At 52.5% G+C, this 12937-nt stretch overlaps 5 protein-coding genes across 5 annotated transcripts; 2 read left to right on the plus strand and 3 right to left on the minus strand.

Moving 5' to 3' along the window:
• Positions 1-1194: 1194 nt before the first annotated feature.
• On the plus strand, positions 1195-4169 carry BROUX77_007364 (uncharacterized protein; the record flags this gene model as incomplete). The annotated part of the gene is made up of 5 exons (XM_073752451.1): positions 1195-1447; positions 1507-1811; positions 1879-2644; positions 2740-2903; positions 2982-4169. 5 exons carry the CDS (start codon positions 1195-1197, stop codon positions 4167-4169), a joined length of 2676 nt encoding a protein of 891 aa, XP_073601657.1.
• A 64-nt stretch (positions 4170-4233) lies between these two features.
• BROUX77_007365 (uncharacterized protein) lies at positions 4234-5919 on the minus strand (the record flags this gene model as incomplete). The annotated part of the gene is made up of 4 exons (XM_073752452.1): positions 4234-4427; positions 4618-4786; positions 4860-5520; positions 5615-5919. 4 exons carry the CDS (start codon positions 5917-5919, stop codon positions 4234-4236), a joined length of 1329 nt encoding a protein of 442 aa, XP_073601658.1.
• A 672-nt stretch (positions 5920-6591) lies between these two features.
• On the minus strand, positions 6592-8861 carry BROUX77_007366 (uncharacterized protein; the record flags this gene model as incomplete). The annotated part of the gene is made up of 7 exons (XM_073752454.1): positions 6592-7381; positions 7474-7799; positions 7912-8073; positions 8145-8180; positions 8379-8398; positions 8558-8642; positions 8769-8861. The coding sequence occupies 7 exons, from the start codon at positions 8859-8861 to the stop codon at positions 6592-6594; spliced, it is 1512 nt and encodes a 503-aa protein (XP_073601659.1).
• A 799-nt stretch (positions 8862-9660) lies between these two features.
• Positions 9661-10830, minus strand: BROUX77_007367 (uncharacterized protein; the record flags this gene model as incomplete). The annotated part of the gene is made up of 2 exons (XM_073752455.1): positions 9661-10493; positions 10557-10830. The coding sequence occupies 2 exons, from the start codon at positions 10828-10830 to the stop codon at positions 9661-9663; spliced, it is 1107 nt and encodes a 368-aa protein (XP_073601660.1).
• A 582-nt stretch (positions 10831-11412) lies between these two features.
• On the plus strand, positions 11413-12848 carry BROUX77_007368 (uncharacterized protein; the record flags this gene model as incomplete). The annotated part of the gene is made up of 2 exons (XM_073752456.1): positions 11413-11589; positions 11646-12848. 2 exons carry the CDS (start codon positions 11413-11415, stop codon positions 12846-12848), a joined length of 1380 nt encoding a protein of 459 aa, XP_073601661.1.
• Positions 12849-12937: the final 89 nt, after the last annotated feature.

The raw sequence follows: 12937 nt of genomic DNA on the forward strand, positions 1-12937 counted from the left end.
TCAGCAAGAAGGCAAGAAATGAACCATGTCACAGCAGGCCAGGGCAGAAATGGCTAGAATGCCTGCTTCAAATTGACCGCCATGAGACAGAGACAAAGAGTATTTTTCAATTGTCTCACAAAGTTCAATCACTTTGTATCAAACTTGCTGTCTGAATCAGCATCGAAGAGTCTAAATACTATCTATGAAAGGACATATTGGAACAGCGCAGATCATGATTATGCAGGATAGGCAGTTTTTCTCAGATCAATTAACACGCTGTCACGTTTGTCCTCTGAACTGGTGTTCACGAGAGAGGAATATAAGCTTGGGGAGACTCAATGCCCACTGTAATTGAAAAGAAACCAGCGCAAGTTTCCATGTTTTGATATTCCAAGGTTAGTAAGCTCCCCGGGTTCATTTCTGTGCAAATGCAAGAGTCGAAGGGGTTCTGGTGTATTGGGTGCTTTTGTACAACGAACCTGTTACTGTTATATCTCTAGTCCCGCTTTTTTCGGATGTGTTACAGCCCCACAAAAGGTTTCCACATTTGACTACAGCCCTCTTTCTGAATCAATGCCCCATAGAACATTACCTGAATCGGTGTTTTCTTGTCTACGATGTATCGCAATGACTTTGTTTTCTTTAGACGTACCCGTCTTCCTGGTTGGCCCCGACCGCCTCACTTGCTATTTTCATCTGAAGTTTGTATTTTTTTCTTGTGTGCCCAGCCTCGCTTTATACACACAACCAGCGTAAATTAATGTAAGGCTTGTAAATATATTTGCATAAACGGGCATGTCAACAATGGGGGACAACCACGTTGTGGGCGCAATGCCCTGGAGTTAGGCACGGCGGTGGTACCCTCGTCTTTAGTTTCTCTCGGGGGAGTTTGACTTTCATGAACTTCCTTTCTTTTTCAACCCCACAATCATCAACACGGATACTGTTCGTCAACAATCAAGCTTCGGTGTCTAGTCAAGAATACACGCCCACCATTAACGAGGCTTGCCTTTGTTTGTCTGCCACCAACATTGTATCCCAGGTTAGTCTGATTTCTGCTTATTCGTTCTCGGGCCTGCCAAGCTGACGTTCATGGATGTCGTCTACACAAGGTTTGGAAACACAAACACGGCTGATTGACGAATCCATCCCGTTTCTTGTGTCACTGCGTCGGTGTCACCAAAAAATCACCCCTTGCTGCTGTATTAAAATATGTCCTTTGCAAGCGTTGATTCATTTTCTTCGTCCTCTGCTTCATCGCCAACTGAAATCGAGGATCTTTTCACCGAAACCTTCAATAGTCAGACACAAATTGCGTATGACGTAGGTTTTAACAATGAATTTTTGACGGTACCTTTCCTTGGCCAGGAGTCAAGTCTTCCTGTTTCTTTGGAAACCACTGACGCGAGGAACTGTCCGATTGACCCGATCCTGCTACAACTACCAAAGGCCCATGATGAAAATGGTGAGTACAAGTGAATGTGTTGGCTTCAAGGGCGGAAAAGTACTAACTTGATTGATAAGTTGCCGGCACGTTCTCAGTCGGTAATCCAGATGTCTCGCTTCCAACCTTTCCAGTTGGCGCTGACGATCTGGGCCTTAACTTGAATTTTCCGTCTGGGTATCCTACCCTGGATAATTCAATGGCCTTGGATGAGAATCTGCTGAGTTTCAACACAGGCTCTGTTGATTATGCCTTTATAGATGAACAGTTCCCGGGAGTCAATCACGACCCTATCTTCCCCATGGACGCTGTTATAGCCAACGCCCAGGATCTAGCTTTGGGAATGAACACCACGGAGACAGCTGATGGTATGATGATAGAGATAGTGAGTATTCCTCATATGACCGTGTAAATCCCGACCGTACACGCTGACTAACAACGGAACTGTTTAGGAGAACCAACAAATCCCGATGGAGCCCATGTTCCAGGAAGAAACTTTCTGGAATGATTTCACGATTTTGACTCCTGATATCCCAAGTGTGTACCCAGACACTGCCAATCTTTTGCCTCGCCCTATTCCGGAGGCCGACGGGGCTGAATTACAATCTGCCGCTGAAATCTATCCGTCTTTGGATCTTGAAAAGGCGAGCCGCACTTCAAGATCCATCGCTCCAGATTACCTTGCGGCTGCTTCATTCTCTCTTGCGTCATCCGAGGCAATTCAGTCTGCCCCCGCATCTGTGTCTCCGACTGTCTCTTCCACTATCCCCACACAGCAGACATCTGAGCCGCAATTTCGTCCTGTGACCCCTCCCGCCCGTGCCCGCGGCCGTGGACGTCCACGTGGCCGTACGGGAACTTCGACTCAGAGTCGTGCTGCCGACCCAGCCCCAAGTTCCGCTCCTGCTCCCATCTCGCTGTCGGCCGCAAGTAAACCAACTGGTGTACGTCGTATCACGCGCCGGTCCAAGGTGAATGATCCCTCGGTCCAAGCATTCTATGCTGTTACAGGCAACAGCAAAAAGGACCAGGTGGCGCCGTCAACACGAAAGGAGACACCAGAGGTCATGAATCAGCTAGCGCGTACCAAGACCCGTGAGATGACGTGGAGTCTTGCGCAGAAGGCCATAGAGAATGCAACCATATCGCGCATGACTGCAGAGTTCAAAAAGGCAGAGGTCCAGGAACTTCAGGCATTCGTCCATACCACACCCTATGGTAAGTTTTCAAGCAGATGACGAAAAAACAGTCCAACAAAAAAAGAAACACGCAGCAACCTGCAGTGATACAGTACTGACATTTCACCTTTTTAGTAAAAGTTCTTGACTTTGCAAGCTCCGAAGGAAGTAAAGTCGTGGGTGACGAAGTGCCCCTCGATGGGGGCGACAACGCCAACAGCGTCCAGGATGATGAAATTGACTTGCTTGAACTCACCCAATCGATTCAGAGCATTCAAAATAACGAAATTGAAGGAGATGTAAGTTGTAAGAAGGAGAAGTATTTGGCAGTCTATTGATTAGCATGGCCGGTCGTTGCTAACACTTTATTGCTACAGACTGAAGAAGACGTTGGCTTCCATGTCCCTGAAAACCCCTACGCAGTCATGACTGAGGGCGATGCTGCTATCCGGAGCGCCACTCAAATCGTGCCTGGTCTCTCTTCCTGTGAGGGGCCCGTGGCCTATGCCGCTAACCAACCGAAACCCGATCCTCGCCGAACAAAACTGGAGATCAACACGGAACGCGCTATGCAGTCGTCATTCGAGGAACATGGGCTCCGGCTGGACCAGATTCAAGGCTTCCCGCGCCTGGGCACACCCTCGTCATTTGCCAAGCTCGAGGAAGATAATGGTGATGCTCTGCACCGTGAGGCCCAACAGGATGTTGTCGAGTGCCGTCGCGAACAGCGTGCTCTGGGACAAAGATACTGGGCCCGCGGCGCTAGCCGTGGTAATGATGCTTGGCTGACGCCGGCATCCTCGGGACCTATTACGCCGATTCTGCCTTTCCATGCACAGAGTCCACAGATTCTCTCGTTATCGACATCCATGTCTGAAACGGCAGTGCCAAAGGCTCCCTTTCAAGCTGTAGCAACAGCTACCACCGCTTCTTCTTCCACTGCGAATCCTCGCGCAAAGGATGTCTCTCTAGCCCTACTCAAGTTCATCGAGTCAGAAGACGATGACTGGATGACACAGTTTGTTGCAGAGCTTCGGGAGGGCCAGCCAGTGCGCAACTACGCTGTGGAGTGGCAGGAATGGGAGGACATCATGTTTCCTCAGACTACTGTTGTTAAACCGCCCCGGAAGCCGAGATTGACTACCCAGCTGAGGGAAGCAGAGAAGGAGCAGAAAAAGCAGAAGCCAAAGGCACAGCCAAAGAAGAAGACGGAGAAGGAGAAAAAGGAAAAGAAGGCCAAGCAACCATCGACGCGGACAACCAAAAAGCCCAGTGGCACTACGACATCGCGCAAGCGACGTGCTGGTGCAGAGGGTGAATCTAGCAGCCAGGCGAAGCGTGCGCGACTCGATGCAATTCCTGAGAAGGAAGAGCAGAAGCAGCCAGAACCAGAGCGTGATCTGGCTCGAGCGTCTAACTCTCCTGTTGAGGTTATACCCACGGTGGTTGACATGGATTCTGTCCCGTCGAAGCCGGCAACTACATCCCGTGGAGGCAAAGCCCGCGGCGGGCGGGGAAGCCGTGGTGGCAGGGGACGGGGTCGTCGTCGTGGAGGAGCTGCATAGGGCGGCTCGTCACCATCTCCTGCAAGTCGGTTATGTTGCAAGACTATCGACTTTCAGGTTTGATTTAATGAATGGCCGAAAGCCACGGATGGCGCAGCATCTCTTTGGCAGTGTGGCGGCTCTCGGGGAGCCATTGCAGCATGGCCTGGATAAAGTCGAGAAACTCGTGGCGTTCAGTTGACGCGACACCATAGCGGCATTCGAGGGTTTGCAAAGTCACGGGTGGGATCTCAGCTTCATTCTGAGCAATCCATGAGCCTGTGGTGGAAGTATTGTTAGTAGTGGGGTTTGGGGCTATCCGTCTATCGTCTTTTTTTCTCTTTGTCCTTTGTTTCTCCTTCTCTGTCCCTTTCCTTTTCATTTTGCTTTCACATTCTTTTCCTTTCTTGGCCCCTTCTTGGACTTCTTTCTCTTCCACATCGCTTAGACTTTTGATCGAGTGGCTCACCGTCAGTATCAAAACACTGTGCCGTTAACAAACTCCGTTCCAGGAACGAAGTTGGAGACGTCCCGAGCAAAGCCACCATCCGCGCAGCATGGCGAAAGGCGTTGTGGCCCCCACCGCTGATATCCACTACGTCTCGAAATAGCCGCTCGCCCTGGATAAGTTCCCAGACCTTGGACCACAGAGAAATACTAACAGTTAGCGATTCCAGTCGCAGCAGCAGACTCGAAAGCACTACAACTCACCAGTCCGCCCACATTCCACATGTCTGCCCCTGCCCCCCACGCCATTTCAAAGAGCACCTCTGGCGCCCGATAGACCACAGGCTGTGCATGGCGGCACGGTTGCTGTAAAAGACCAATCCGCGCATCGCCAAAGTCGCAGAGCACCGGCGTGCCGCTACTCATCCCTGTCTTGGGTGGCCTGAAGGCTCTGCTCCGATACACTGGGCTCCCATCTGGCCCGATACGACGCGGGCTCGGGCTCGCCATCTCCTGACGCACATAGTCGCTTAGCATACCGCCGTCTTCGATAGTCAGCATCAGATTGTCCGTCTTCAGATCACCATGGACGACGCCCGCCTCGTCATGCAAAAAAGCTAGCGCTAGCAACAGCTTACGCACCAGGCGCTTTGCTTCTGGCAGCGGAAGCGTGCCATGCGGGTACTGGCGCGCCCGCTCCTGCATGGTCGCGTACATCGGGCTGAAGACCAGCGCGCGGTGCTCGCCGCCGGGGCTAGACAGGCTAAAGGCGTCGTGCAGCGTGCGGATCAAGTGGCGGCCCGGGTGCGTGGATCGGGCGGCGGCGGAGGCTATGTGGTCGTAGACGGCGCCCTCCTGGCAGGCCGATGCCTGTGGTTGGCGATTCAGAGAGGTGGAGACCTTTACGGTTCTGAAGCTGCGGGAGCTGAGCAAGCCAGCGGTAATAATTCGTCAGACAGACACTCATCCACGCCCGAATTAACAACGCTCACGTGCTCAAGAGCGGGACTGCGACTCACTGATGGTCACGGCACAGCCAGCTGGTTGAATGCGCGCCGTAGCCCAGCTTACCGACCACCTCGTATCTGTCGACAAGGACCTGGCCGATGTTCACTGGGTAAAACCGCTCGTCTTTGTTCAGCGGCAGAGTCTCCTCCTCCATTGGATGCTGCAGCAGCATTTCGTGCAAATAGCCGTAGGCCCGCGATGTCGGAGCCGCAGAGCCCCGGGGCCCGTAGGTACCCTCAGCCACTCTGGAGCCGAAGACCGCAAGCGCAGCCGGCGGCCGGAACGCTCTGTAGCGCTGCCACAAGGCACGGCTCATGATAGGAGTTCTTTTTTGCTATCTTTCTTTTTTTTTGCTCCTATCTCCTGCTTTCTCTGGGTATCGTATGATTCATATAATGCAAGTCTTGGTTAGAGGAGAAAAAAAAGATCTCCAGCCATGCGTCGCCCTCGACAGCACAGAAACAAACTTCAAGAGGGAACCGAGACACATCATTCCGTGGAGTTTCTCTCGCTGCGTAGCATGACAAAGACGGGCGATTACATGCGTGCCGAGCGGCAAAAAAAAAAAGAAAACAAAAACTAACAACAAAAAGGCGTCAGTCCCAAAGCGGTCGGTCTTTGTTCTAGTGGTGTGATGATGGTCCTTTTTTCCCATCTATCATCTTTACTCTTTCATTTGTCCGTAGTATTAATAGTTACTCTATTTTCTTATCTTCTTTGAAAACTGGTCACAGGACACAGACACACCATACCACCAGGCCAATTTTGAAGGTATTGATGTAGTGAATATAATGGTTTCTCTTCTACAGCTAGGTCAAAAAAAGTGAAAAAAAGCAGGCAGAAATCAGGACATACTCGCATAATTCAGAGTAAACAGTACGAAAAGGGCAGCGTGGAAAGTTTAAACCCAAAGAGATACTAGTGCAAGGGTACGAGACAGAGTGCCAGACTCACGGCTAATCTATGCCGTTGTGTCCTTGACGAGAGCTCAAGCATCAATCAGCGGCTCCTCCTCTTGCGCGGCCTGCTTTGCCTTGGCCTTAGCCTTAGCCTCCTTGGACGCGCGCTGGTAGTACTCGTTGAGCACCTTGGCGGGAATACGGTTCAGCAGCTCCTTGGGGAAGACGCGCAGCAGGCTCCACGCCAGATCCAACGACTCGTAGATGGTGCGCGACTCGTACGCGCCCTGGCTGATGAACTGGCGCTCAAACTTTTCCAGAAACTCGAGCGACAGCTTGTCCTCGGCCGACAGCGCCTCCTCACCGACGACAGCCTTCATGGCAGCTGCGTCACGACCAATGGCGTACTTGGCGTACAGCTGGTTGGACACATCACCGTGGTCCTTGCGCGTCATGCCCTCACCAATGGCAGACTTCATCAGACGCGACAGCGACGGCAGCACGTTGATCGGAGGGTAGATACCACGGTTGTACAAACTTCGGTCGACAAAGATCTGGCCCTCGGTAATGTAGCCCGTCAGATCGGGAATGGGGTGGGTGATATCGTCGTTGGGCATGGTCAAGATGGGCACCTGGGTGATGGAACCGTTACGGCCAGCCACACGGCCAGCACGTTCGTAGATGGTTGACAGATCCGTGTACATGTAACCAGGGTAACCACGACGACCGGGAACCTCTTCACGGGCGGCCGAGACTTCTCTTAGGGCATCACAGTAGGCTGACAAGTCAGTGAGGATAACCAGAACGTGCTTCTCGAGCTGGTAGGCGTAGTATTCGGCGGTGGTCAGGGCAAGACGGGGAGTAATGATACGCTCGATGCTGTTGAAGACGGTTCCAAGGTTAGCGAGTGTGTCACGACGATATCTGGTGGTCCTTTTCCTATTCTCCCTCTTTCATCTCCCTGCACTTACGTAGGGTCATTAGCCAAGTTGAGGAACAGCGTCACACGCTCCAGCGAGCCGTTCTCCTCGAAATCGCGAGTGAAGAAGCGCGCAGTTTCCAAGTTGACACCCATGGCACCAAACACAATGCTGAAGTTTTCCTCGTGGCCATCGTGAACGCCCTTGTTGGTGACACCCTTCTGCTGCACCAGGCCGGCTTGACGGCAGATCTGAGCGGCGATTTCGTTGTGGGGCAGACCAGAGGCCGAGAAAATGGGAATCTTCTGGCCACGGGCAATCGAGTTCATGGTGTCAATGGCAGAAATACCAGTGGAGATCATTTCCTCGGGATATTCCTATCGGTGGGGAGGGAAGGTGTTAGTCATGAAGTACTGGCTCGCCCAAGCGCAAGTGAGCGCTGGGAAATATGTGTCAATGATGTTGGAGGTGCGATGGGTGTCTCCTTACTCTCGAGTAGGGGTTAATGGGTGAACCGTTAATGTCGAGGTATTCCTCGGCGAGAACCTTGGGGCCCTTGTCGATGGCACGACCCGAGCCGTCGAAGATACGGCCCAGCATGTCCTCTGAGACACCGAGCTTCAAGCTGTCGCCAGTGAAGCGGACTTTGGTCTATAAGCATTGTTAGCGTTAGTTGCCTTGACTTACATGTCGGGGAATAGGAAGAGCAGTAGAAGACGAACCTTTTTGACATCGATTCCAGATGTACCTTCAAACACCTATGTATATCAGTCAGCATCCATCCGTTCTGCGACAGGTTGGAGCCCGGGCAAAAGGTTCGTGTGGCAGCAGGCGATTCGAGGTGAGATCAAGCCTCTGAGTAGCTGCTCCAATTGGCTTTTGATTCGTCGGTGAGGGCTCGCGTAGTGTTCGGGGGGTTGTCGAAACATTGCCAGGCAAAAAGTCGGAGTACATACCTGAACAACAGCGCGGTCACCTGTTAAAACGACGACGATGGTTGTCAGCCACAGCTCTCTCTATGTTTTTCTCAGTCCCTGGCGATTGCGGCCGAGCTAGGCGCATCTGTCTCAGCCAGCGACGGCTTCAGGACCGGCTCTGGGGTCTCCAGCAGCCAGCAGCCAGCAGCAACACGTACCTCTCGCTTCCAGGACCTGACCAGTGCGCTCGGTGCCATCAGGCAGAGTCAGCTGGACAATTTCATTGTAACGCGGGAATTTGACCTGCGCGTGGATTTGTTAGCTCAGTGGCAGCATGGTGGTGAGACAGGCCGGGCAAGAAGGCGGCCAGGGCCCGGGGCCGAGGGGCACCAGCCAGCCGACAGCGGACCGGCGGCAGGTGTTGCGTACGTTTTCGAGAATGACCAGAGGACCGTTGACACCACCAACCGTGTTGTAGGTGATTCTGGGCTTGACCGAGTATGAAGGCACTCTGGGATCCATGGCGGGCGGCAGTGAGCAATTAATGAGAGAGACAGATAAAGATGAACGCAGTCAGCGTGCAGAGGGGAATCGTCAAAAAAGCCGGACGGACAGAGTTGACCTGCGGGTTAGAACGGCGAGAATGTGGGCGGCAATAAACACAAGACCACAGAACAAGACGGCGAGGCTCAAGAAGTCAAAAGACGAGAGAGCTTTTGCTGAGAGTTCGATGCACACCAAAAGAGGCCAAAAGAGGCCAAGACGATGGCGAGCCTCACAGCCGCAGACCGAGAAGGCAGGGATGTAGGCCCACTAAAAGGCTGGAGCTCTGGAGGGCAGGTGCAAGTCCTGGTACAACAAGCACGGCAGAGCTGGAGGCTATTTTTATGTACAGGTACATGCAGCCAGACAGCCATGAGCCGCTAGGCCAGTGGAGACCCGCTTTAGTGGTGCTGGCTATGCCATCCTCTGCTCGTTTCCTCTGTTATCCGTGCTGTGTGCTGTGTGCTATCCGTGTTGTACTATTCGTGCTGTGTACTGGTTATGCTTCTCTATTATGTTGTGCTCTCTGCTCTGCCCACAAGCCTCTGATCTGCCTGCTGCCCTGCCACTCACTGTCTATCGCTGCCGCCGTTTATGGCGCATCCATGTGCCGTCACCCAAACGGGCAGTCCGAAAAGGATCACGTGATGCTTCCCGGCCCCGATTGACCCCCGTCCGTCGCCCGGCGCCAAAGCTGCGCAGTAGAAACAAAAATTCCAGATATTCAGGCTATATGAAAGCCTCGCTAAAGCCTCATCTCGCGTCTTCTCTCGCCCTACTATTCCCTCACTGCGCCCTCTGCGCGTCGTCTCCGCTCGCCCAACACAGCCTTGCCCACCGTGCTCTCATTAGCCTTGCCCAGCTTGCCCGTGATCCAAGCTCCGATTTCAGCCATCGCTTCCAAGTCCACCCCCGTTTCCAGCCCCACACTGTCCAGGAAGTACACCATGTTCTCCGTAGCCACATTACCCGTTGCCCCAGGGCTATACGGGCACCCGCCCAGGCCGCCAACGCTCGAGTCAAACTTGCGGATGCCGTGCTCCAGCGCAATCGCCGTGTTGACCAAGGCCTGGCCGCGTGTATCGTGAAAGTGCATCGCCACGTCCTCGTTGCGAATGCCTGCCGCCGTCATTGCCTTGAGCAGCTCGCGCGTCCGGGGCGCCGTCCCCATTCCCGTCGTGTCGCCCAGCGAAATCTCGTCTGCTCCCATTTCCAGCAGGTCGCGTGCAATCTCTGCCACGGCTACAGGCTTGACATCGTAGCCGACAAACGGGCAGCCCAGGACCACCGAGATGTACGCCCGCACGCGCAGGCCCATGCCCTTGGCTTCGGCAATGACGTTGCTAAATGTGGCCAGGGACGTAGCAATGTCCATGTTGAGGTTTTTCTGTGAAAACGCTTCGCTGGCGGCTGCAAAAATCGCAATTTCAATCTCGGGTGTGGCCGTGTTTTGCGAAGGCTCAAGTTGTGTGCAAAATCTCTCCTTGTTCTGGCTCAGAATATCACCCATATCCTGCATCCCGCGCATGTTGGGAACAAGGAACGAGTAGCACACGGGATTCGGGCTCGTCACCTTGCCGTGCAAGATGCCCTCCAGCACATTGTTTGAGTCTGTCATCTACTGCAGTAATTAGCTAGATATTCTTGTCTAATCGTCCTCCTGTGTACATGTACATGCCTGGGGCACCCATTTCGGTGAAACAAACGACCCGGCTTCTATCGTTGAGAGACCAGCCTCTCCCAATCGCCGCAGCAGGTCTAGCTTGGTCTCCAGCGGTATAATCTGCTTCTCGTTCTGCAAGCCATCTCGGGGTCCAACTTCGATGATCTTCACGTTTCGGTCCGAGCTGTTCGGTGCAGGAGAAGCTGTAGCGAACGATCGACGGTAAAACAATGGCGCGCGTGCAACGGGGATTTTCAGCAGTTTCGGTAGCGGTGATAGTCTCATAGTGCGTCAAGGTCTCTTATTCTAGTGTCTCTTCGGGAATCAATCTGGTCAGGTATGTAAATAAGCAAAGCTAATGCTGAATTGCAAATGGTGGCATGTTGATTTCCCCAGATTCCATGAACTCCAAAAGTGATCATGACGTTAGAACTTTTGTGGAGAAACATCTGATCCCGCTACATGCAAAACCCCTGTAAATAATACTTTCTCCAACTTAGTAGACCCTAGACAACCCTGCTGTTGGCACAACACATGACTTGAGTTCAACATCAAGATTGTCTTACCATTGCAGACACAAGCATATATTGTCAAAAAAAGAAAATCTGTTTAAAACCACCGTCACTACTCTGCAATATATACCAACCCTTCAGGAACATCCTTACACACACAGATTTCAGCACATACTAATTTCTATCTTTCTCTGTTCTCCAGCGCAATGAGGTCATCGCGGGGCGTTGGTTCTTACAACTGCCCCACTTATCCACCCAACTTTTATTGCCAGGCAAAAAACCCATTGTCACAAGCACAAAAACATCGAAATAGAAAAACGTCATAGACAAGGACACTGGATCTCTGAAGGAAAACATGGAAGCTGATCGCGCAGAAACCGACATTGGAATTGCGGCCGATATTGAGGCCCTCAGCCTCGCTCAGGAGGCCGCCGGCACCACACCTGCAGCGGAAACTGAAATCACCGTCAAGCAGCCGAAAAAAAGATTTGTTGGACGGCGAGCAGCTACCGAGGCAAAGGCAAATAGCGCCGTATCGACATCCACAGAGATTGGAGGCAAGTTATCGAGATTTTCCTCACTACCTAGATTGAAAAATATACTCTTCCCTCTTTGCTAACGCTGCCTGGCTTTCCTCATGCAGCCGCCAAGGCTCGCAGACCACCCCGGCTGCTTAACCAAGTGCCGCCCGAAATTTTGGAAAACAAAGCCCTTAACAAGGCTATTGCGCTGCTCCCCTCAAACTACAGCTTTGAGATTCACAAGACAGTACATCGCATCCATACGTTGAACGCCAAAAAGGTCGCCCTTCAGATGCCCGAAGGCCTACTCCTCTTCGCCACAACTATATCCGATATCTTGACCGAATTCTGCCCGGGGATTGAGACACTGATTATGGGCGATGTGACGTATGGCGCATGCTGTATCGATGACTATACGGCACGGGCGCTCGGCTGCGACTTGCTGGTACACTATGCGCACAGTTGCTTGGTGCCAGTGGATGTCACCAAAATCAAGACGTTGTATGTGTTTGTCGACATCACGATTGACACATCGCATTTTGTTGAGAGCCTCAAGCGCAACTTTGCGTCAGGTAAGACGATTGCCCTAGTTGGAACCATCCAGTTTAATGCTACGATCCACGGAGTGCGCGCATCTTTGGAGAAGGAGGGATTCAACGTTGTTGTTCCACAGATTGCCCCTCTCAGCAAGGGCGAGATCCTGGGTTGCACTTCGCCGCACATGAAGCAGGAGGAAAATGTCGACATGATTCTCTACTTGGGCGATGGCCGCTTCCACCTGGAGAGCATGATGATTCACAATCCCACCATACCCGCCTATCGCTACGACCCATACTCGCGTAAACTGACGCGCGAAGAGTATGAGCACACCGAGATGCAAGGCCTGAGACGGGCTGCCATCAAGGAAGCCAAGACTGCCCGCAAATGGGGTCTCATCTTGGGTTCACTGGGACGCCAAGGCAACCCTCACACTATGGCAAAAATCGAGAAGTGTCTCACCGAGCGTGGGATTCCATTTGTTCATCTCCTTCTAAGCGAGATCTTCCCCGGAAAGCTCGCCATGATGAAGGACGTTGAGTGCTGGGTCCAGGTGGCGTGCCCACGACTCAGTATTGACTGGGGCTATGCGTTCCCTAGACCTCTATTGTCCCCACATGAAGCTTTGATTGCTCTGGGCGAGTTGGAAGACTGGGGCTTGGGACCGTATCCCATGAACTTCTACGCGCGCGATGGTCTAGCCCGCGCAAAACCCACAACGTTAGCGAAATAGAAGATACATGGACGGAATCTAAAAATAGAGTTTATTTTGTTTAACTGTAGTTCATGATACCGTTAATTGAAAGTCCAAGATAATGAAGC

This window comes from Berkeleyomyces rouxiae, assembly GCF_048999995.1.
Source record: "Berkeleyomyces rouxiae strain 22BRR77 chromosome Unknown BrBRR77_ptg000012l, whole genome shotgun sequence".
Classification (NCBI taxonomy): Eukaryota; Fungi; Ascomycota; class Sordariomycetes; order Microascales; family Ceratocystidaceae; genus Berkeleyomyces; species Berkeleyomyces rouxiae.